The sequence below is a fragment of the Rattus rattus genome, chromosome 16 (assembly GCF_011064425.1).
Source record: "Rattus rattus isolate New Zealand chromosome 16, Rrattus_CSIRO_v1, whole genome shotgun sequence".
Taxonomy (NCBI): Eukaryota; Metazoa; Chordata; class Mammalia; order Rodentia; family Muridae; genus Rattus; species Rattus rattus.
In genome coordinates, this window is record NC_046169.1 from 14075025 (window position 1) to 14098694 (window position 23670).

General features: G+C 49.6%; 1 protein-coding gene across 2 annotated transcripts in view; it reads left to right on the forward strand.

Moving 5' to 3' along the window:
* Prkar1b (protein kinase cAMP-dependent type I regulatory subunit beta) overlaps positions 1 to 23670 on the forward strand; it is a 117711-nt gene that overhangs the window by 8734 nt on the left and 85307 nt on the right. For both annotated transcript variants that reach the window (XM_032886484.1, XM_032886483.1), the window contains exons 3-4: positions 13561 to 13731; positions 15741 to 15832. In XM_032886484.1, coding sequence (XP_032742375.1) covers positions 13561 to 13731; positions 15741 to 15832 — 263 coding nt within the window. The remainder of the gene's footprint in view (positions 1 to 13560; positions 13732 to 15740; positions 15833 to 23670) is intronic.

A 23670-nucleotide genomic window follows, 5' to 3' on the forward strand; every position in this document is an offset into this window, starting at 1 on the left:
GTGAATGTATGTGTGTGTGTGTGTGTGAGTGTGTGTGAGTGTGTATGTATGTGAGTGTGTGTGAGTGTGTGCGTGAGAGTGAGTGTGTGTGAGAGTGAGTGTGTGTGAGAGTGAGTGTGTGTGAGAGTGTGTATGTATGTGAGTGAGTGTGAATGTGTGTGTGTGTGTGTGTGTGAGTGTGTGAGTGTGTATGTGGTGTGTGAGTGTGTGTGTGTGTGTGTGTGTGTGTGTGTGTGTGTGTGTGTGTGTGTGTGTATGCATGTGGATGCCTGAGGAGGGTGTTGAATCCCCTGGAGCTGAAGTTGTGAGCCACCTGATGTTGGTGCTGGGAACTAAATTCTGCTTCTCCCGGAGAGCAGCAAAGGAGGCCATCTGAACATCTCTCTGTCCCCATTTCATTCTTGATATTGGTAATTAGTGCCTTTCTATTGTTAGCCAGCCTGTCTAAACAGTTTATCAGTTCTAATGATTTTTTTCTTTTTGATGTTTTGTATGCTTTTTGCCTGCATGCATGTCTGTGCACCACATGCATGTCTGTGTACATGCATGTCTGTGCATCACATACATGCCAGGTAGCCTTGGAGGCCAGAAGAGGGCACTGGATCCCCAGGAACTGGAGTTATAGATGGTCGTGAGCTGCCACGTGGGGGCTGGGAACTGAACCTGGACGGACTGCAAGAGTAGCCATTGCTCTTAAACCGAGCCATGGCTCCGCCCCCTTGGTGGTCTGTTCAAGGAGATGGTTTCATCCACTCTCTAGATCCTTATTCTTTTCCTTTGATGTTGGGTTTGCTCTTACTTTTGTAATTTCTTTGTGCTGTATTGATAGCTGTATCTTTTCCCAAGCGTAAGGTGAAATGCCAATTCTTTTTGAAAGGAAGCATTGAAGTCCACACATTTCCTGTGAGCAGTTTTGGGAACCTTGACACGTTTCGATGCTGGGATTTCTTCTCCCATTTTACTCAGCTCAGGATATTTCCTACCTCTCTAGAGACTTAAGCTCTGTTTCGTTCATTAAGATTTTCGTTTAATTTTTGCATTTGGAGATTTTTCAGACGTCTCCGTTATTCAGGTCTGGCTTCATTGTGGTCTAAGAGCACTGGATGACTCCAGACCTTTTTCATTCATTAATGTGTGCTTTCTGGCAGATGATAGTGTTGCCTTGGGGTGGCTTCTCCCTGTGCACCTGAGATCAGGTAGAGCATTGTGCAGCTTTAACTGAGAGTTCAGGGTCATGGCACTGTGTGTGTGTGTGTGTGTGAGTGCGTGTGTGCGTGTGTGCGTGTGTATGTAACTTTGAGACAATGTCTCACGATATAGTCCCTGGCTGTCCTGGAACTTACTCTGTAGACCAGTGGTACCTTGGATCCACAGATACCCACCTGCTTCTGCCTTGCCGGTGCAGGGATTTAAAGGTGTGTAACGACTACCTATAGATTTAAATTTATTTTAAAGTTTACTGTGTGTGTGTGTGTGTGTGTGTGTGTGTGCATGCATGTATGTGTGTGGCTTCCAGTGCCATGCATGGCACATTTGTAAAAGTCGTGGACAACTTGTAGGAGTTGTTCCCCTTCCCCCTTCTCCCTCGTCTTCCTCTTCCCTGTCCTCCTCCCCCTACTCCTCCTCTTCCGCAAGTATCTTTACCAGTTGAGCCATTTCCCTAGCCCCATTGTACATTCTTGCCAGTTTTTCAATTTTTTTTTCCCGGAGCTGAGGACCGAACCCAGAGCCTTGCGCTTGCTAGGCAAGCGCTCTACCACTGAGCTAAATCCCCAACCCCTGTTTTTCAATCTTTTGTCGATAACAAGGACTATTGAGACTCCAACATCAGTTGTGTGTTTATCTCTCCCCTTTAATTAAGTTTGTTTGTTTATTTATTTATTTACTTATTGAGAGTAGCCATAGCTGGTCTCAACTTTACTATGTGAGATGGGGCTGGAGAGATGGCTCAGTGGTTAAGAGCACTGACTGCTCTTCCAGAGGTTCTGAGTTCAATTCCCAGCAACCACATGGTGGCTCAAAACCCTCTGTAATGGGATCTGATGCCCTCTTCTGGTGTGCATGAAGAGAGTGACAGTACAGTGTACTCACATACATTAAAAAAACAAAAACAAAACAAACAAACAAACAAAAAAAACCAAACCATTTACTATGTGGCTGAGAATAAATAACCTTGAACGCTTGATCCTCCTGCAGGATCTTCACTGAGACTTGGAGTTCCAGATTTGGCTAAATTCTCCTGTCTTCCACTTCTCAGCACTGGAAATTACAACTGTGTGACTTCACATCTGGCTTGTTATATGCATACTGGGGACTTAGCCACACTTCTAACCCCTCAAGGGGGGGATTCTAGGCAGGGGCTCTACCACTGAGCCATGCCCCCAGCCCCTCACTGGGGGATTCTAGGCAGGGGCTCTACCACTGAGCCATACCCCAGCCCCTCACTGGAGGATTCTAGGCAGGGGCTCTACCACTGAGCCACACCCCAGCCCCTCACTGGGGGATTCTAGGCAGGGGCTCTACTGCTGAGACACACCCCAGCCCCTCACTGGGGGATTCTAGGCAGGGGCTCTACTGCTGAGACATGTCCCCAGCTCCTCACCGAGGATTCTAGGCACAGTTGAGCTACGTCCTCTGTCAGCCCTAAGTTTTACTATTAACAGTCTTGCCAGTCTTGCCCAGTTGTCACCACTTCAGTGACTCTTCCCTCAATCTCCACATCAAACGTCCTATTATTAAGTTGAATTTTATATGGAGGGGAGACACTGATCAGCCCCCCAGTGTCTGGTTGTAGATGTCAGGATAGAGCAGAACAGCAAAGCAGAGCACAGGCGTGCCAGACACCGTGGCACAGGTTTGTAATTCCCGAGAGTTTTCTGGGACGCTGAGGCAAGAGAATCGCTTCTCTGAAGTTTGAGGCTAGCCTGAGTTACATAGAAAGATCCTATCTCCCTCAAAGCAGAAGAGACCCCCCCCCAAACCAGGTTGCAGATGTGATAATCTGCACAATCAAACCCAGGTCTCTCAGGAGACTAACGAGGTGATAGCTGTCTGGCAAGAGCCGTTAGGTGATGCAGAAAAGCCACAAACTTTTGGTGTGTCTCAGGTGGGGAAAGAGGTTTATTTTCTGAACAGTGCTGGCAGGGATGTGGCCCTGTGTGACTTAGAACCGGTCAGCTGGGCATCCCATGCTCCCGGAACTTCTTTTCAAGGGTGACAGTTGAACTCCAGGGTCAATTTGGAAAGTTCCTCTTCCCAGAAGCCCCCTTTGCTTCATCTCCGTTTTATTTTCTATATGAGGATTATTATACAGTAGGCACTTCATAAATACTTGACGAACTATGTTTCTTCTCTACTCCTGGTGCTGAATGGCTGGGGGTAACACCCCCGTCCTCGTACCAGGTGCTTTACCCTTTTCTGTCCTCAGTTTCCCCACATGGGCTGATTTACTCATAGCTTCCCATGCTATATCCCAGATGCTCTCGGGACTCCTGCCAGGATTGATGACTAGCCTATTCTGGTAGGATTTGAGGAGAACCAGGTCCTCAAACACCCAGATCCTCCTCTCACCTGGGGCTTCAGAGTACAGAGAACCTTGAGCTTATACGGGGACCCCATCTGGGGCCTTGCTCACAAATGCCTCTCCCCATGCTCTCCCTGTCCCAAGTGGCTGCTCTTGTCAAGTCGAGATTCCTCCCTTCAGAAATGACCTCTCTCTGCCCCTCCTGAAGCTCATTCTCCAGGCTAGGAAAATAGACAGCTGAAGTCGGTGGGACTGAGGAATTCTGTCTGTCCCCAAGGGTATGTTGAGTTCCTTCAGAGGGGTCAAACCTCTGTTGAGTGCAGCCCCACCCCTATGTTGGCTTCCCCTTGGCGTCTGTGGTTTCTGTCCCGGGTGTGTAGGAAAACTGTGGTCAGTTAGTTGAGTTGGAGAACACCATTCAGAGCCCAGGAAGTTGACTGGTCCTTAGGGGGGCAGGATGGGGACAGTCCCCTTTCACTTCATTTCTGGGCACATTCTGAAGGAGCTTTCTGGAAACTCATTCCCACACTTGTTAGGAAAATTCCTTTGGCTGGGAAAGCCTGACCTAACCCTTGACCCTGACTGTCCTGCTTTAGCGTAAAAACAGGAGACAGGAAGTGGGGGTGGGTTTGAAAGGCCAGAGGAGGTTCTGAATCTCAAAGGGGCGTGCCAACGGGGTTATGCTGGCACTGGCCAGAGGGAAAGCAGGAGACAAGGCTAGGAGAGATTGCCTGGCACAAAGCCCCACTCTGCTTTCCACTGATGACTCCAGAAAGCCATGGCTTTGATGTTTTGCAACACCTGTATCCTGCTCAACCTGATTCCAGTCTGTTTGAGATGGAAAAACCTTTTTTGCCAGGACCAATGGTGTCACCTAGGGGGAAGGCCCTGGTAATGTAAGAAAGGTAGCCTATTGTTGTGATAGTGTGTGTGAGTGTTATTTATGGTCTTCAGGGGGTAAGGGGGACACCTAGGGATACAGAGCTACACTGTCTCCTGTAACAGGAGCCACTGATAGGCACAGGGTGACCCATGACCATCTGGATGTTTCCAACCGGCCATGGGTCTGGGAAAGATGATTTGCCTCAACATAGCCCCACTATCTAAGGCCTCGTGAAACCAGAATTTGTCCCTGACTCTTTCTGGGGTTCTACTTTTCTGAATTCTCACCGATCCTGTAAAGGCTTTCAGGGGTCCCTCACAGGAACCAGTGCGACCCCTGCATCTTCATTCCAGATCCTCCTCATCACAGGGTAGATGGCTGGGTGGCTGAGCAGAAGCTTGCCTTGTGAGGCATATATGATATAAAATGCTGCCTTTTCATTCATTCACTCACTCACTCACTCACTCACTCATTCACTTTCTTCACTGGTGTTTGCAGTGGCCTGACACTGTTTCTGAGACAGTTGAGGCTTATGCTCAACAAGGTAAAACACAGATGCTGGTACAAATGAGTTGGTTGGAGTCCTGGTCTACCTAGATAGGGAATGTGGGTAAGTGACTCACCATCCTGGGCCATTGAGAACCCAAAGCCTAGAGGCCAGATGGGCAGAGGCAGAGGCTCAGAGCCCTACCCCGAGAGCAGGGATAAACTGCTCTTGGACTTAGAAGCCACAGGCTTGTGGCTTTAGGTATCCATGCTTGGAGGCTCTCTGCTCTGGGCTCTAACCCACCCTTTTGGTACTATTGTAACCCTCCCTTCCCCCCAGCAGTTACAGCCACAGGGGTAGCAGCAGCAGAGGGCAGCATCTGCTGGTGTTTCTGCTTCTGAACTGGCCTTGGGTGTGAGCGTTAGAACTCTTGGGTCCTGAGTGTCAGGACCCTCAGCTCTTGAGTCTTGGCAACCCCTTGGCCGTTCCTCCTATGACTGGAGCCTGCAGTTCCTGATATCTTCCCCAGGCCCCTGCCCCAGGCCTCTCAAAGCTTTTCAGACATCTCTCGATACCACGGCCCTGGAACCACTTGTCCCACTGCTCCCATTCTGTAGCTGCCATTGTCACCAGCTCAGCCCATTACACAAATGACAAAGGTAAAAGTGTACACATGGCTAGGGATGTAACTCAGTGGCAGAGCGTGTGCCAGCAAGCATGTGGCCCTGGGTTTAGTCCTCACTACAGACAACACAAAACACAAAGTAGCCAAGGAAAGACCGCAGTGAGGGAAGACTCCGGTTGAGCACAGTTTTACATATCCTGCTTTCACGGTCACGGGACAATTGATAGGAGTTGATTCTCTCCTTCAAAGATGTAGGTACCAGGGACTGAACTCAGGTTGCTAGCCTTCGTAGCAAGCCCCTTTAGGCACTAATCCATCTTGCTGATCCATGAGAACTGGGTTTTTGTTGTGTTTTGTTTTTGTTTGTTTTTTTAAGACAGGGTTTCTCTGTGTAGCTTTGGCTGTCCTGGAACTCACTCTGTAGACCAGGATGGCCTTGAACTCACAGAGATCTGCCTGCCTCTGCCTCCCGAGGCAAGAACTGTTTTTAACACCATTTAATAGTACCCTACTCCTAGTCAAAGTCCATAGAGGGATTTGGGTCATATTGTTTATCTCAAGGCCATAAGTTGTTTAAATAAGAATGCTTTAGAAGTAGGTAGAGGAATGAGGGAGCCATACAGAATCTTCTTGCTGAAGGTAGCTCTGAGATGGGCCGGTAGACATTCATAGGAGTTACCTGGAGCTTGGCTAGGAGCTTCATACAAAGGGAAGATCCATGGCCCCCTTCTTCTCCTGCTCAGACATTAGCTCCAGGTAGCATGTTTATCCCTTTGGGGACAGTTCTGTGGGATCCTGGGGTCCTTGTCTAGACAGGACCTTCTATCCCTGGCTCAGGTCATTCCAACATCTGGGTCTTACCGTTCTCACAAAGTTGAGGTGTCCAAAAGCCACCCCTGTTGACCATATTAAAAACAAAACAGGGGTTGGGGAATTAGCTCAGTGGTAGAGCGCTTGCCTAGCAAGCGCAAGGCCCTGGGTTCGGTCCCCAGCTCCAAAAAAAACAAAACAAAACAAAACAAAAAATAAGATTTTGAGCAGGGTGGTGGTGGCTCAGGCCTTTAATCTCAGCAGTCAGGAGGCAGAAGCAGGAGGAGCTCTGAGTTGAGGCCAGCCTGGTCTACAAAGTAAGTTCCAGGGCAGCCAGCACTACACAGGCAAACCCTGTCTCAAAACCAAACAAACCAAAACCTCAAAACCACCACCACCACCACCAAAAAACCCAAATAAAAAACAGGGTGGGGAAGAGAGAGGGAGGAAGGAAGGGAGAAAGAAGGAGGTGGGAGGGAGAGGGAGGAGAGGGAGTGGGGTAAGAGATAACCTGTTGATGGCAGGGTGGAAAAATGGAAGCCTCACAATGTTACTGATGTAAAACGGTATGGCTAGTAGCTAGCATGGAGAGGAGTCCAGCCAGCAGCTCCTCAAACAGTAGAACGAACATTGGAGCTTGTAAGATCATTCTGTGGGTAAAGAGATTGCTACAAAGCCTGTTGATCTGAGTTCAACACCCAGAATGTAAGGAGAGAACTAACTTCCAAAATTGTCCTCTGACCTCCACATACATGTGCTGCAGCATGCATACTTACCTCCCCACAAATAAATGTAAAAGTAGACCCTTCACTGTTGCATGACTCAGCAACTCTGCATCTGAGTGAACACCCTAAGCACTGAAGATAGGTATTCAGGTACATCTACGCATGAATGCTTGCAGTAGCGTTGCTCACAGGATCTCAGATGCACCAGTAGACAAAGGACTAAACAAAATGTGGTATGTGGGGGTTGGGGATTTAGCTCAGTGGTAGAGCACTTGCCTAGCAAGCGCAAGGCCCTGGGTTCGGTCCCCAGCTCCGAAAAAAAATGTGGTATGTCCATACACTGGAATATTAGTCAGCCATGAAAAGAAGAAAGCACTGATAGGATATAATGAAATATGACTCAGCCATGAACAAGAACAATGCCTGAAGGCTTCCTCTGGAAACAGGAAGCTTAGTGAAAGAAACCAGGCACAGGAGCCCATCTATGGGTGATTTGGTTGATATGAAGTTTCTAGAAAAGGGAAATCTGCCATTGAGGATAGGGATAGAGGCACAGCTCCACACTGTGGCCCATTGCAGCTGAAAGATTTTCTCTATCTTTTTTTTTCACTCTTTTAAACTTTGTATTTTTTGAGAATTCCATATATGCATATAATGTGTTTTGAACAAACCTATTTCCCATACCCTTTCCTCAAACTCCTCCTCCTTTACCAACCACTTCTCCTTCCTAACTTCATTGTCTCCCTTTTAAAAATGCACTGGTTCTGCTCACTGCTACCTACATGTACACAAGTGTAGGACCATAGCATCACAGTGGTCACATTCCCGAATAAAACTGACTTTTTTTTTTATTAACTTGAGTATTTCTTATTGACATTTCGATTATTATTCCCCTTCCTGGTTTCCAGGCCAACATCCCCCTAACCCCTCCCCCTCCCTTCTATATGGGTGTTCCCCTCTCCATCTTCCCCCCATTACCGCCCTCCCCCCAACAATCACATCACTGGGGGTTCAGTCTTGGCAGGACCCAGGGCTTCCCCTTCCACTGGTGCTCTTACTAGGATATTCATTGCTACCTATGCAGTTGGAGCCCAGGGTCAGTCCATGTATAGTCTTTGGGTAGTGGATTAGTCCCTGGAAGCTCTGGTTGGTTGGCATTGTTGTTCATATGGGGTCTCAAGCCCCTTCAAGCTCTTCCAGTCTTTTCTCTGATTCCTTCAACGGGGGTCCTGTTTCTCTGTCTTTTCAAGACCTTGATTTTGATAAAATCAGAACCATGACCTTTCACAGCAGGAAGGAACTTCAGGATGGGCTAGTACAAAGCAGAGTCGAGGTTTCTTAACACACATTTCCATTTATTAGAGCTGGAGAGATGCTCAGTGGGTAAGAGTCCCCGCTGCTCTTCTCGAGAACCCTGGTTCACAAACCATCTGAAATCCCTGTTCTGAGTCTGATGCCCTCTGCTGACCTCTGTGGGCACCAGGCATACTTGTGTGGTGCACAAACATCCATGCATGCAAAACACCCATACACGTAAAATAATTCTAAAGATTTAAAATTACACTTACTTATTTATTGGGGTGTATTTTCACTTACAGGGGGAGGTAAGAGAGCAACTTGGAGTTGGTTCTTTTCTTCCATCTTGTGTGTCTGGGCAATCACACTCTGGTTATCGGGCATGCTGGCGCTAGGGGACAGGTTAAGCATAGATTTTAAGTTACTAGAAAGACAGACACACGGGGGCAAAATTACAACCCACCCAGAGAGTGAGTGCAGGCTTCTCAAACAAGGGCTGCCCTTCCTCGTCTTTACGGTACTTAAATACATTATTTTGGTGAGGTTTAATGCTGTTACCCTCAAAGGGTTGCTGAAAAGCCTAAGTGAAGTCACAAGGTGGGTCCTCGGGGACCTGTCGGGTCATGGGATGTGGGAGGGAAGGGTGTATACACCATAAGGGAAGTGGTGAACCTTGCGTGAGAGATTCCCCACTAAGTGTGGGAGACGATATGAATCTGTGCTTTATAGAGACTCAGGTTCCAAGCCTGGTTCGTTGCCATTTTGACCCAAAATAGCTATAAATGGAAAGAATGTTTCTATACGTTGGTATCTGTCACAGCAAATGTTAAGTGTGCTGGGATTTGTGTATGTGTGAGTCCATGTGTGTGAGCGAATGGTGTGTGTGTGTGTGTGTGTGTGTGTGTGTGTGTGTGTGTGTCTGTGTGTCTGTGTGTGTGTGGGCCAGAGGTCTTTTTTTGGAGACAGGGTTTCCCTTGACCTGGAACTTGGTGATTAGTCTTGTCTGAGTAGAAGCCTACAGGATCTGTTTATCAGCCTTTCGGGAACCAAACCACACCCAGCTTTTCTGTGTGGGTATTGGGGATCCCAACTCCGGTCCCTATGCTTGTGTGGCCGATGTGACATCCAATCCCAAATCGGTTTGTTTTTTTCATTTAAATTTTTAACTTTGCGAGAGTTCCATACCCGAGCACTGTATTCAGATCATTTGCAGCTGTTGTTTTAAGTCACTTCTCAAAGCAAAGGCCCAGGGCTTGCTTGTCACTCAAGCCACAGGCAATATCACTAGCTAGAGCCATGGTCTAATGGTCTAGGTAAGAATGGCCCATGAGTGTGCACGGTGGTTTCTGTGGCAGTGGCTCATTAACCACAACTTCTGACTGAAACTGGGCAGACAGCGCACATCAGTCATCCCAGCATTCCAGAAGGTTCAGGAGTTCAAGACCAACCTGGGGTTTATAGTAAGTTTGAGGCCAGCCTGGGCTATATGTGACCCGGTCTCGAACAAACAATAAATCCAAAACAAACAACAAAAACTAGTAATAGGGCTGGAGCGTTAACTCACTTGGTAAAAATGCTTATAAACATGAGGACCTGAGCTCAATCCCCAGACTCCATATAAATATATATATTCATATACTTATGTATTCAAATATATATTTACACTCATATACTCATGTCTTTAAATATGTATTTATATACTTATATATTTAAATATATCTATGTCTTATTTAAATACACCTATATTATATATTTGTGTGTTCAAACATATACTTATGTTAATATATTTATCTTCAGTATATTTATATTCATACATTCATATTAACATATGTATGCATTTGAATATATTAATATTAATATACTTATATGTGCATATATTTTTTAAAGGAAGCTAGGCAAGGTAGTGGGCCCTTTTGAACCAGCACAGGGGAAGCTGAGACAGCTAGGTTTGCTGAGCAGCCAGCCTAGCCTACTTGGTGAGTTCCAGGCTTGGGAGAGACATCATCTCAGAAAACCAGTGAACAGCACCTGAGAGCAAGAGCTCAGGTTGCCTTACCTCCACACGCACATACACAAAACCCAGCAATCTCTCTGAGCATACAAGGTAATCCAGGACGAATTGTTGATCTATTATGGTGCTGGCAATGGGGAGAGATATACAAGAACGGCAGCCATCTTGAGATGCTGAGGTTGGTTGTCAAGGCAACAGGACGTTGTACTGATGTAGCTTGGCCTGAGGTCCTAGAGTGCTGGGTTCTGAGTGAGATGAGACAGCCAGTGCCGATGGAGTGAACACTACACCCCACCTGGAGCTCAACGCCAAGATCTGAGTTTGACACAGGCTTACCAAGCCTGGTGCATGATGGGTCCACAGATCATGTGTGTCTCAGCGTGTTGGGAAGGCATGGGATGGGACCCTGTGGAAATGAGTCAGCCACATGCTGAGGGCTGTGCTCAGACTACAAGGCTGGTGAGTCAGCCTCCTATTGGTGTTCTGCAAGGTTCAGTCTTTCTCTCCTGGGCGCGGATGGAAGCTTCCCTCACAGCTGTCCTCAGAGACCCCTGTGACTGAATGGGGTGGATGTAGGAGGGCTTGGAGAGTCCTGTAATCCAGATGTTTCCTACAAGAATATAACTTGTTCTTGGGGCCTCTGTCTGTACCTGTGCATTCTTCTTTTCTTTTGCATATTTTGATTTTGATTTTGAGACAGTGTTTCGGTATATATCCCTGGCTGTTCTAGAACTCACTATGTAGGACAGACCCTCTGGATGGCTAGGGTTATACGTGTGCACTACCCATGCTCTCCTTATGAGGTTGCAGGGGAATCAAACCCAGGATTTGATGCATGCCAAGTGAACACACTACTGACCTTCGTTCCTAACTATTGTTTGCTTTTTGAGATAGGGTCTTGCTATGTAACTCAGCTTGGCCTCAAAGTCACGGTCTTTCTGCCTTAGCCTCCCCAGTGCTGGGAGGACCCTCAGGTATGTTCTGCTGTGCCCAACTCTACCTGGGGTTTTCCAAATCTGTGCTTCCACCTTTCAGCATAGAGGGGGAGATGAGGATTCCGGGTTCATTCAGAACAGGGCTCTCAGGAGCACAAAAGGGCCACCCACTAGATATTATGATGTTCCATGTCCTTTAATATAAAGTGTCACAGTGGATAAACCATCATCCTTCCTCACGAAGCCTGGCTTTGGAGTGCGTCATGCATCCTTTTTCTGGAATACATTATTTATTTCGATGTTATTTATGCCCACAAACAGGCAGGCAGAATTTCATTTTTCTAATGACGTGGCTGCTTCTTCAAATTATGTGGTAGGATCTTAGGTTCTGTTCCTGCATGCGTGACTAAGGAAGGAGTGGAGGAGTGGGTCTCCTTTGATCTTAAGTTGTTCTGGGCTCTGGGTGTTTGGTGAGTCATACTTTTGTATTATCTTGAACATTTCCACGATAAAGGCTAAGCCAAGGGAAGCCATGAGGGCCTGTGGAGCCGGCCCTGGTGCAGGGTCTGCCCAGGGGCTGGTTTTTTGGCCCTGCCTTCCTCTTCTGGGATCTGCTCTGGGCACCACTGTGTTCCAGGGGGTTCTGCAGTGCACACCCCTTCTTTCCTGAAGCTGGGGAAGCCCATATCTGTTCTGGATCCCATTCCTGGGTTGGCTGTCCTTTTCCCCAGGAATCTTCTGAAACTTTTTGATGGCATTTCTCCCATTCTCCTTGGCGGTGGCGTGGATTTATGTATGCGCATATTTAATGTACTATCGTTAGAGTGGAGAGTCTGGAGGGAGGGGAGGAGCCTCACCCACCTGCTGTCTTCTTGCGGGAAATTCTATAAAAGATATTTTTAGACGGCTTTGTAGAACTGCACTGAACATTCTTTGTGGTTTCCTGGCTGGGTGTTCAGGATCCGCTGACTCGAAACACTGAGATTCAGCCAGTCACTGTGATGAGACGCCATGGTGGGTGATGGGTTCCTTTTCCTGGCCATGCTGATTGGTGGAGATGTGGCCTCTTTGGTTAGAGCCACAGGCAGGCTGTTGCACCCACCTCTGTGAAGAGTGGGTCCAGAAAGAGGAGGTTGGGAGTTCTAGACAGTGCTGGTGGGACTTTGCTGACAGCCGACCTCTCCTGTGGAGCCGCCATACCTGTACAGGTCTGTCTGACCAGGTCTCCTGTGCTCTGATTCCTACTCCCAGGACAAAGGTCAGCAGAATTTTTCACACTAGGACCATTTTTGTTTTAGACAGGATCCTGTCTCTCACAAGCTGGCCCAGTGCCATTGCCCTTTTCGTTCTGGTATCCTGGCATGCCTAGAGCTCTATGTAGCCCCATTTCCCATCCTGAGGCTCCAGATTTGGGGAGTGACCTGTAAGCGCCTTGCTTTACCCTGAAGACCCTTGGGGACCCTGAGAGTTTATGACTCTCAGGCTAAGTTATGCTCTGACAGTTGCTTTCTGGTATGGTCTTCTCTTTTCTTGACTTGGAGGTACTGGGTACAGGGCCCTGGACATGCTAAGCCAGCAGTCTAACACAGATCTGTGGCTCTATCCCTCACTGGGGGAGTCTAAACCAGAACCCTACCCCTGAGCCACACCATCTGTCTTTTACTGGGGGATTCTAGACAGATATTGTAGCCACACCTTCAGCCCCTCACTGGGGGATTCTAGGCAGGGGCTCTACCACTGAGCCACATCCCCAGCCTCTCACTGGGGATTCTAGGCAGGGGCTCTACCACTGAGCCACACCCCAGCCCCTCACTGGGGGATTCTAGGCAGGGGCTCTACCACTGAGCCACACCCCAACCCCTCACTGGGGGATTCTAGGCAGGGGCTCTACCATTGAACTACATCCCCAGCTCTCTTCTGACTTTATTTTGAGACAAGGGTCTCAGTTTTATGCTGGCCTTGAATTTTCTGATCCTTCTGCCTCAGTCTCCTGAGTAGTGACAAGTCTTAGTCATCAGATTCAGATGACAGCCAATTTCTTTCTTTTTTTTAAGATTTATTTATTATTATATATATGTTCACTATAGCTGTCTTCATGCACACCAGAGGAGGGCATCAGATCCCATTACAGATGGTTGTGAGCCACCATGTGGTTGCTGGGACTTGAACTCAGGACCTCTGGAAGGGCAGTCAGTGCTCTTAACCACTGAGCCATCTCTCCAGCCCAGACAGCCAATTTCTTACCCTCCCTTTCTTCTCTCCCAGGAGGAAAACAGGCAGATCCTGGCTCGGCAGAAGTCAAACTCACAGTGTGATTCCCACGATGAGGAGATCTCCCCAACACCTCCAAATCCTGTGGTAAAGGCGCGTCGTCGACGGGGTGGCGTGAGTGCTGAAGTCTACACTGAGGAAGATGCCGTCTCCTATGTGAGGAAGGTAAAGAATCCCAGCACTTGTTCATACACACCTGGATGTCCCTGTCAGTCCTGGCGATTCAATTCGCTATGTGGCCAGAGCGTGGGGGTCACATGGAATAGGAGACTTGGTGATGGATGGGATCACTGTCACCATAGTATCCGGCACCGTGAGACAAGCAGTGTTTTTTTTTTGGTTCTTTTTTTTCCAGAGCTGGGGATCGAACCCAGGGCCTTGCGCTTCCTAGGCAAGGGCTCTACCACTGAGCTAAATCCCCAACCCCGAGACAAGCAGTGTTTAATGTGTGTCTCAAACGCAGCTCCCTGTAGTTCTGGGACTTGAACAGGCATGGGGAGAAGAGGGATGGAGTTCTTCAGGACCACATAGGCTGTGGTTCTTTCCTGCTTCACGCCTTCTAGTCTCTTAAGGGCACTTTGAAGCCTGTACTCTACCCTTACACCTCAATAACCCAACCACTCACACATACCTGGTCTGCAAGTCTCTCCACAAAGATGCTTCCTCACACAGGAACCTGGAGGGCACAGCTCAGCCTGATGCACCATCTTTAAGTGCAACGCTAGGTGGCATTGGTCATGCACAGTCATGCAGCCACCACCCCCATCAGCGTATGGAATGTTTCTCATCTTGAAAAACAGAAGCATAGCAGCCTTCTTACTACAGCCTGCGTCTACCACTGAGCCACACCCCAGCCCCTCACTGGGGGATTCTAGACAGGGGCTCTACCACTGAGCCACGCCCCCAGCCCCTCACTGGGGGATTCTAGGCAGGGGCTCTACCACTGAGCCACACCCCAGCCCCTCACTGGGGGATTCTAGGCAGGGGCTCTACCGCTGAGCCACGCCCCAGCACCTCACTGGGGGATTCTAGGCAGGGGCTCTACCACTGAGTCACACCCCAGCCCCTCACTGGGGGATTCTAGGCAGGGGCTCTACACTGAGCCACATCCCCAGCCCCTCACTGGGGGATTCTAGGCAGGGGCTCTACCACTGAGCCACGCCCCCAGCCCCTCACTGGGGGATTCTAGGCAGGGGCTCCACCACTGAGCCACACCCCAGCCCCTCACTGGGGGATTCTAGGCAGGGCTCTACCACTGAGCCACGCCCCCAGCCCCTCACTGGGGGATTCTAGGCAGGGGCTCTACCACTGAGCCACGCCCCCAGCCCCTCACTGGGGGATTCTAGGCAGGGGCTCTACCACTGAGCCACACCCCCAGCCCCTCATTGGGGGATTCTAGGAGGGGCTGGGGCTTCTAGGCAGGGGCTCTACCACTGAGCCACACCCCCAGCCCCTCACTGGGGGATTCTAGGCAGGGGCTCTACCACTGAGCCACGCCCCCAGCCCCTCACTGGGGGATTCTAGGCAGGGGCTCTACCACTGAGCCACGCTCCCAGCCCCTCACTGGGGGATTCTAGGCAGGGGCTCTACCACTGAGCCACACCCCCAGCCTTCTAATCTTTCAACAACTGCTTATCATCTTTCTACAAATTCAATGAGAGTTTTTAAAAAATTGACAAATGGTTCTGGCTGTGTTCTGACACTTTCTAAGTGGCTTCAAAGCTCTAAAGAACCATAGTCCCAAAACAGTTCCAAACTGTTGGCTAGACTGTGCCTCTTACTGGACTATTCCAATTTTCTTGCTTTTAATTTATTTTTAAAAAAATGTCTAAAGGTGGGCTGGCAAGATGGCTCAGCAGGCAAACATGTTTATACCAAACCTAAGAACTCATTTAGTGGAAAGAGAGAACTGCTTCCTGTGGGTTGATCTCTGACCTCTGAAAATTATGGTGCATGAATCCTACCTCAATTAATCAATAAATGTAATTTTTAAAAAATTAACTTAAAGTCTATGGCATTTCCTACTGTTTTTTTATAGCATAGCTTGATACTAGTGCCATGACAGTTGTGGGATAGTGGCTCCAGGCTGGATGGTGTCTTTGTTCCTAGCAGTAGCTTGGGGGAGCTAGCTTTGTCCCTGGGGCTCAAAGGCCTGAGCCTTGTCTCTTCCACAGGTCATTCCCAAGGACTATAAGACCATGACTGCGCTGGCCAAGGCCATTTCTAAGAACGTGCTCTTTTCTCACCTGGATGACAACGAGAGAAGGTAGGCACTGGGGCTTACACGCCTGCTCCTGGCTGAAACATGTGGGGAGTCCGGGGGATGCTGGTTTTCTTTCTGTGGACTCACGAGGAAGGGGAAGCTTCTACAAAACAGACCTGTGTGCCCTTCTGGACCAGTGCAGGAGCCGTGTCCCTGGTCCTCAGAGAGAGTCGAGCCACCTCTCTCCAATATGGGATGTAGAGTCACAGCTTCCACACGCGTAAGCTTGTAGAGAGACAGAGTAGTGGACTGTTTTTTGCACTGATTGTACGACTGGATATTTCATATGCCTGGGCCAGCCTTGCCTTCTTAGAAACTGTAAGACAAGCAGAGGAGGAAGGAAGTTGTTACTTCAGGGACAGAAACCTGTGAGGGAGGAAGGGTCCGGCACTATGTTTGGGAAGTTCATTGTATACATGATTAGAATACCAGAAAGTTTTATCTGGATGTGGCGGTGTATGTCTGCAATCTTAATGCTCAGGAGGCTGAGGCAGGAGGGGGTTCTTCGAATCCAAGGCAATCTAGAGCTACTAAAGTAAGACTCTGTCTCAAGATGGTTTGATGGATAAAGCGCTCGCTGTAAGTTTCGCATACACTGGGCCTGGTGGGGGACACCTGTAAGCCTAACATTTGAAGGTGGAGGATCAGACGTTTAAGGGGTAGTTTCAGCTGCACAGTTAGTCCAAAGTCAGTCTGGATGACGCGACACCCTGCTTCAAAAAACTGTGTGGTTTTTTTTTTTAAAGCGTAATTTATTTATTACATGCACATCAGTGTTTTTTTTTCTGCACGTATGTCTGAGTGTGTCAGATCTTGGAGTTACAGTTGTGAGCTGCCATGAGTGTGCTGGGAATCGAACCTGGGTCCTCTGAAAGAGCCGTGCTTTGAACTGCTGAATCATCGCTTCAACTCCATATGTTTTAGTCTACATCACCCAACATGGGATGCTTTGCTAGCATTGAATACGAAATGCTCCCTGCAAGTTCATGCATCCCAACTCAGCCTGTCTGTCTGTCCTTCCTTCCTTCCTTCCTTCCTTCCTTCCTTCCTTCCTTCCTTCCTTCCTTCCATTCATTTATGTGTGTGTGCACGTTCTGCACATTTGCGTAAGAATACAACTTTCAGGAATTATTTCTTTCCTTCCACTGTGTGAGTCCTGGGAATTGAACTCGAATCACCAGGCACGGCAGCAGTGTCAACTTGACTGCTGACCCATCTTGCCAGCCCTCATGTATTTGAACTCTTGATCCCCAGCTGGTGTTGTTTTCGTGGCACTTTGTAGAAGCGATGAGCCCCCAAGGCATGGTTGTCTGAGGCAGGTCTCTGAGGGTGGGCTTTAGGGGTTTATACGGTTTCACCCACTTCTGGTGCATGTTCTCTGCTTTCTGATCTAGCAACACGTGAATGTGTTTGCCACCAGCTCCCACCACCATTTATAGAGCCACCCAGATCACCATGTCTTCCTTGCCGTGAGACGGACTCCCTTTGACTGTGAGTCAAAATGAACATGAAATGCGACATGTTGCTTCTGGCAGGGATTCGATAGTGGTGACTAGAAAAGCAGCCAGTGTGGTCCTGCCCTGGTTTTGATAGGGAGTAATTCCTGTAATGGTACTCATGAGCCAATATTGGGACCTGAGAATGATCCTTTGTACAGCACAGAAGGACAGCACATGTGATTAATTGACTAGAGGTGAGTCCTTCCCTTGGGAGATTTAAACACCACCTACCCCTTAGTGACATCTGGGCTGTGGTAGCACATACCTTTAATCTCAGCACTCAGGAGGCGGAGGCAGGTGGATCTCGGTGAGTTCAAGGCCAGCCTGGTCTACAGATGGGGTTCCAGGACAGTCAGGGCTACACAGAGAAACCCTGCCTGGAAAAATAAAACAAAACAAGTTCCAGTGACAATGTTCTATGCCACCAAAGATCCCCTGAGGATCCAGTGAGCTTATGGGGCTGTGGAGCCCCTCAGTTAACTTCCTCTATCCTATCATTCCCTGATAACCCAGGCCACACACAATGAGGGCAGACTGCATACAGATGGCCAGGAGGAACTACTGGAACCTCAGACGAACCTCTGAGGCTCAGTGATTCTCACTGTTCTCTTTCTCAATGGAAACATTATCAGTCCACTGGCAAGATCATGACAGACGCTTGCAAACAGACTCAGTCAAGGTGATGAAGATGGTGCCTGGCTGGTCACTAGGGCAAAGCAGTTGACTCTTTGTCAACAACAAGTTTTATACCTCTGTGTGTGTTTGTGTGCGTGCACACCTACACATGTGTGCATGTGTCCGTGCGCCAGAGGTTAACTTTGCGGTCACTCCTTCCATCCATCTTGTGTTTTGAAATGCAGTGCCTACTGGACCTGGAACGTAATGATTGGGGTATAGTGGCTGCCTGGTCATTCCAAGGGATCCGCCTGGCTGCCTCCCGCATCCACTGTCTCTACAAGCTTCTTACTTAGGAGCTAGGGACTGGATTCCAGACTTTGTGTTTGCGAGAGGCAAGCTCCTCACTGAGAGCGCCGTCTCTCCAGCTTTGTACCTGTTTTTAACCTGAGTTTATGCATCCATTGACAGCGTCTTTTGAGATTTGACTTTGAATGAATGTGGCATTCACATGGTTCAAGGTGATAGATAACTGTCTGGAGACTCCCCTGGGACCCTTGCTTCACTCTGGGTGGGTCTTATGAGCACCTCTATGGACCCCTTCTGTTCCTTAGGTAGGAAGTCACCTATCCCATGGTGGATCGCCACACAGACAAGCTGTCTCCTCTTCTTTCTTCTTCTTCTTTGTGTATGTATAGGGATATATTCTTGTGCATGTGCAAGCACATGTGCGCACATGCCTGTGTGGGTGTGTGCCTGTAAAGGTCAGAGATCAGTTTAGGGTGTCATCCTCGGGCACTGTCTGCCTTGTGTTTCTGAGGCAGGGTCTTTCGTTGGTCTAAAAGTCACCGAGCAGTCCAGGCTGGACAGCCAGTGAGCCTCAAGGGCCATTCTCTCTGCCTCCACAGGATTAATTGCAAGCGTGTGATTACATTTCAATTTTCATATTTATTATTTAGGAATTTCACACATGGGTACATAATATACATCCCTTCTCTTTCCCCCTTCAACTCCTCCCTCCCTGGTTCCCTCTAGGAATGGTGATTGCTTCTTCTGTATTTATTTTACACATTCGAACAAGTGTGCACACACACACATGCACACATACACACAAATGCACCATGTATACATGCACATACACACATGTATACATACATGCACATATACACATATACGTGCGGGTGTGCATACACACACACACACACACACACACACACACACACACACTCATGCACACACCCTTACAGTCCATTTAGCATTACTCATAGGTACATGTGTTTAGGGCTGTCCACGTGGGATTGAATGACCTATCAGGGGGCTCATCCCTGAGGAAGACTGAGTCTCCCCCTCTCAGTAGCCATCTACTGTGGATCTCCAATAAGGGGTGGGGCCTCATGGACTTATCAGTATCCCTGTGTGAACCCAGGCCTTACTATGGGGTCTGGGATTTAAACTCAGGTCCTTGTGCTTGCACACTAAGCTCCGTTCTGCCTTTGTGAGGCATGGTCTCACTATGAAGCTCAGGTAAGCCGTGAGCTGTCGGGTAAGCTTGTTATCCCTCTGCCTCAGCTTCCCGACGGCTGGAATCGTAGGCAGGCATACCACACCTGTCCTGACTCACTCACTGTGGGCATGATTTCAGCCGAGCCGGTCCTGCCAGCATTGCTCCCTGTCACATAACGGTAGGCCCTGCTCTGTCTGATCATCTACAGCAGAGGCCAGGTCACTGATAACGCTCTGCGGGTGTGAGATCTCCAGCCAAGCCACCGAGAAGCCGAGGAAGCAGATGGCTGGTTTGCAAAGCTGACCTGGGAAGCAGGGGTTCCTGCACGGCTGTGTGTCTGCTTCGGGTCTATTGTTTTCCACAGAGGAAAACTTGCTTTTCATATGGACACAGTGCACTCTGGTTCCTGGCCATGGACCTGGCTCCAGGAAGTGGTCCTGAGGGAACTCGCAGGGACTCCCCAATCTCTCATAGGATGCTGCTCTGTGCGGCCTCCTTCTGAGACTGCCTTCCCGGTGTTCTGGAAGCCAGGCTTAGCAGCTCTGTCTGGCTCAGTGTGGTTTGGCAGAAGCAGAGTTCCAAGGCTGCAGGCTTTGGGCTCTGGCCTTGGGGCTCCTCTCTCTCCACTTCTGGAATGACGTGAGCCATGCTCGCCCTTCCCTATGGGCGTTTTGCAAGGTGAGCGTCCTTCCTTTCCTGATGGCCTCTCCCACTAGATTCCGGTTTAGGACAAGCTCATTGTCACGGGCTGAGCAATTTTTCTCTTGTCAGTTTATCTTGGAGTTTTTCTCAGCTGCACCAAAGACACTTGTTTGGAAAGCAGAAAGACGATGTTGAGTTAAATCCTTTCATATAGAAGGGATGAGTGGACTCGGGGGATGGCTTAGTGGCTAAAGCACTTCTGAGTTCAATCCCCAGAATCCACATTAAAAAGGTGGGCCCGGTGGCACATGCTCGTAATCCCAGCGGAGGAAAGTAGACACACGCGGACCTTACACGGACACTCACACATGTTCACACACTCACACTCACACATGCACACACAAAAGCACACAGGTTGAGGCTTAGCTGATAAGATCTAAGACAGTTGTGTTTCTAGTTGGCTCCCGTTGAAGGCTCTCTGGGCTTTTGCCCAGGGTATGAATTTGTGGCTTCAGTTTCCTTTCTTGTCCTCTGCCGAAGGCAACACAGTGCATCAGAAGCAGAGCCAGCGTCTCCATGGTGACAGGTCAGATCATCCTCTATCACCTGCACAGGGATGAGGACGCTGAGCATTGTGGGTATATGCAGCCGAGGGAGCTGGCTCCTGTTGGCGGGAGCCCCCTCGGAACACTCAGTACGTGGGGGTCCCTGTATCCTGAGGTGACTTGGTGGTGGGTGTTGGGGTCCCGAGAGAAGCCCATAAGAGCGCTGATCTAGACAATGGTGCATGCACACATGTGTATATCATCACTTAGACACACTTCAGGTGTGTTAAAATGTCTACACCGTGACTGTGATGACCCTCTCTGGGCTTCAATGTCAAATGAGGGTAATAAGACCCACTATATGGCAAAGTACGTATGTGTGTTATTGTTACAGTCAACACCATCAGCATTAGTATCACCATCTCTCCATTGCACTCCATTAACTCAGTCATACCACCATCCCCATGCCCACCATCCCCATCCCCATCCCCACCATCCCCATCCCCACCATCCCCACCATCCCCATCCCCATCCCCATCCCCACCATCCCCATCATCCCCATCATCCCCATCATCCCCATCCTCCCCATCATCCCCATCATCCCCACCATCCCCATCCCCATCCCCATCATCCCCACCATCACCACCATCACCATTCCCCATCCCCATCCCCACCATCCCCACCACCACCACCACCCCCCCCATCCCCACCATCCCCATCCCCACCATCCCTATCCCCACCATCACCATCCCCACCATCCCCATCCCCACCATCCCCACCATCCCCATCATCCCCACCATCCCCATCATCCCCACCATCACCATTCCCATCCCCATCCCCACCATCCCCACCATCACCATTCCCATCCCTACCATCCCCACCATCCCCACCATCCCCATCCCCACCATCCCCATCACCATCCTCACCATTCCCACCCCCACCATCCCCACCATCCCCACCATCCCCACTGTGGGGCTCTGGTGCCTGGGGCTTTCCCTGGTGACCTCTCACCCAGCTAGGTGTGTGGGTTCCGGTGAAGGGAAGAGAACTCAGGTGGGGAGGGGGGCATAGCTTTTACCACCCCCACTGCTGGTTCTGCTCCTTTCTTCCTCTGCCACTTAGGTTGCTCGGCTGGTCTGAGCCAGCAGGAGACTGACTATCAGGCAGCGAGGGGTGCGACAGAGCTTCTGGTGGCGATTTCAGGGAGAGCAGATCTCTTCCCTTCTTGCCCAAGCAGCAGTGTTACAGCTCTTATGACAGAAGCTCTCAGCTGACGGAATAATTGCTGCACACTTGCAATCCTGAACAGGACTCTCAAATACAGTTTCAGGATGGGTCAGCGTCTGACAGCAGGCACTTCCTATTGGTTTGGCCCGAGAGCTTGGGAAGACCTCATCTACATATTTGGAGGCGTGGTCCTGCTTCTATGATTGATCTGTCTTGAGTCTATGTGACCTGTGGTCACATCCTCACCTGTGGAGGAGGGGCTTGGAGCACTGCCCTACGTGATTGGTCTGTCTCAAATCTCTCTATAGGGTTCAGTGGGGGGCTGCAGCTAGATGCCTTGATCTGGGAGACTGGGAATGCACCTGCCGTCCCCATTAGGGTTTTCAGGGATTCAACCTATCTCCACCAGGTGCCTTTCACAGCCCGCCACCCCACGCCCACCATCACCATTGCCAACATCACCATCATCTCCATCCCCACCATCCCCATCACCCCTACCATCACCATCACCCCACCATCACCATCACCCCCACCATCACCCCTACCATCCCCATCACCCCCACCATCACCATCACCCCCCCCACCATCACCATCACCCCACCATCACCCCCACCATCACCCCTACCATCCCCATCACCCCACCATCCCCATCACCCCACCATCACCATCACCCCACCATCACCCCCACCATCACCATCACCCCCACCAAGACCATCACCCCCACCATCACCATCCCCCACCATCCCCATCATCCCCACCATCACCATCACCCCCACCATCCCCATCACTCCCACCATCCCCATCACCCCACCATCCCCATCACCCCATCATCCCCATCACCCCACCATCCTCATCACCCCATCATCCCCATCACCCCACCATCCTCATCACCCCCACCATCCCCATCACCCCCACCATCAGAATTACCAACATCACTAATGTTACCATCACTGCCATTTCTGAATTTTTAAATTTTAATTAAGTGTATCTATATCATGTGGACATGTGGACATGTGGGTGTCTGTGGAAGTCAGAGGTGGCTGTGAGCCCCGCAACATGGGGTTTGGGAGTAGAACTCTTGTCCTCAACAAGAGCAAAAGTCATTCCTTTTTTTGTTTTGTGTTGTATTTTGAGACAGGGTGTCTCTGTGTAACCCTCCCTGTCCTGGAATTAGCTCTGTACACCAGGCTAGCCTCAAACTCAGAGATCTGCCTGCCTCTTTTCACATATCGCGTGCTGAGATTAAAGGTGTGTACCGTTATGCCGGCTTCTGCATTTACCCCTAACAGTTAAGCCCTCTCTCTCCAGCTCCATCACCAGTCTCCTGCTGTGAGTCAGCACTCAGGAAGGTCTTTGCAGCTCTATCCAGGGCCTCAGTTACCTGGCAGGCTGCTGTGGTCATTGAGACACCCAAGCTCAAAAGGAAGGTCTCCAGAGACAGCTCTGTCCAAAAGACTGGGCTCTCCAGGGTCCAGTCTAGAGCTCTTGCCTCTTGCTCCAGGGCCAGCATCAAGTGTCCAAGTTGGGGGTTGAGCCAGGATGTCATCTCCCCACCCCCTGCCCCTTCATGACCTCTCCATGCAGAGTCAACATGGTCTTGGCAAGTACCCCAGGGTGGCAGCAAGTACAGCCTTCTGCTTAGTGTCTCCACCAGAGGCCAAGCAGACCCTCACCCCTCCCACTGAAGCTGGACAGTCACCTGCTTGGATAGAGTCCCAGCATCCTCAAAATACAGCTCCCGGAGCACTCAGAAGCCCTGGGATGCCCTGGGAGGGAGATGGAGACTCTTGGGGTTCCATCCTGCTCCTT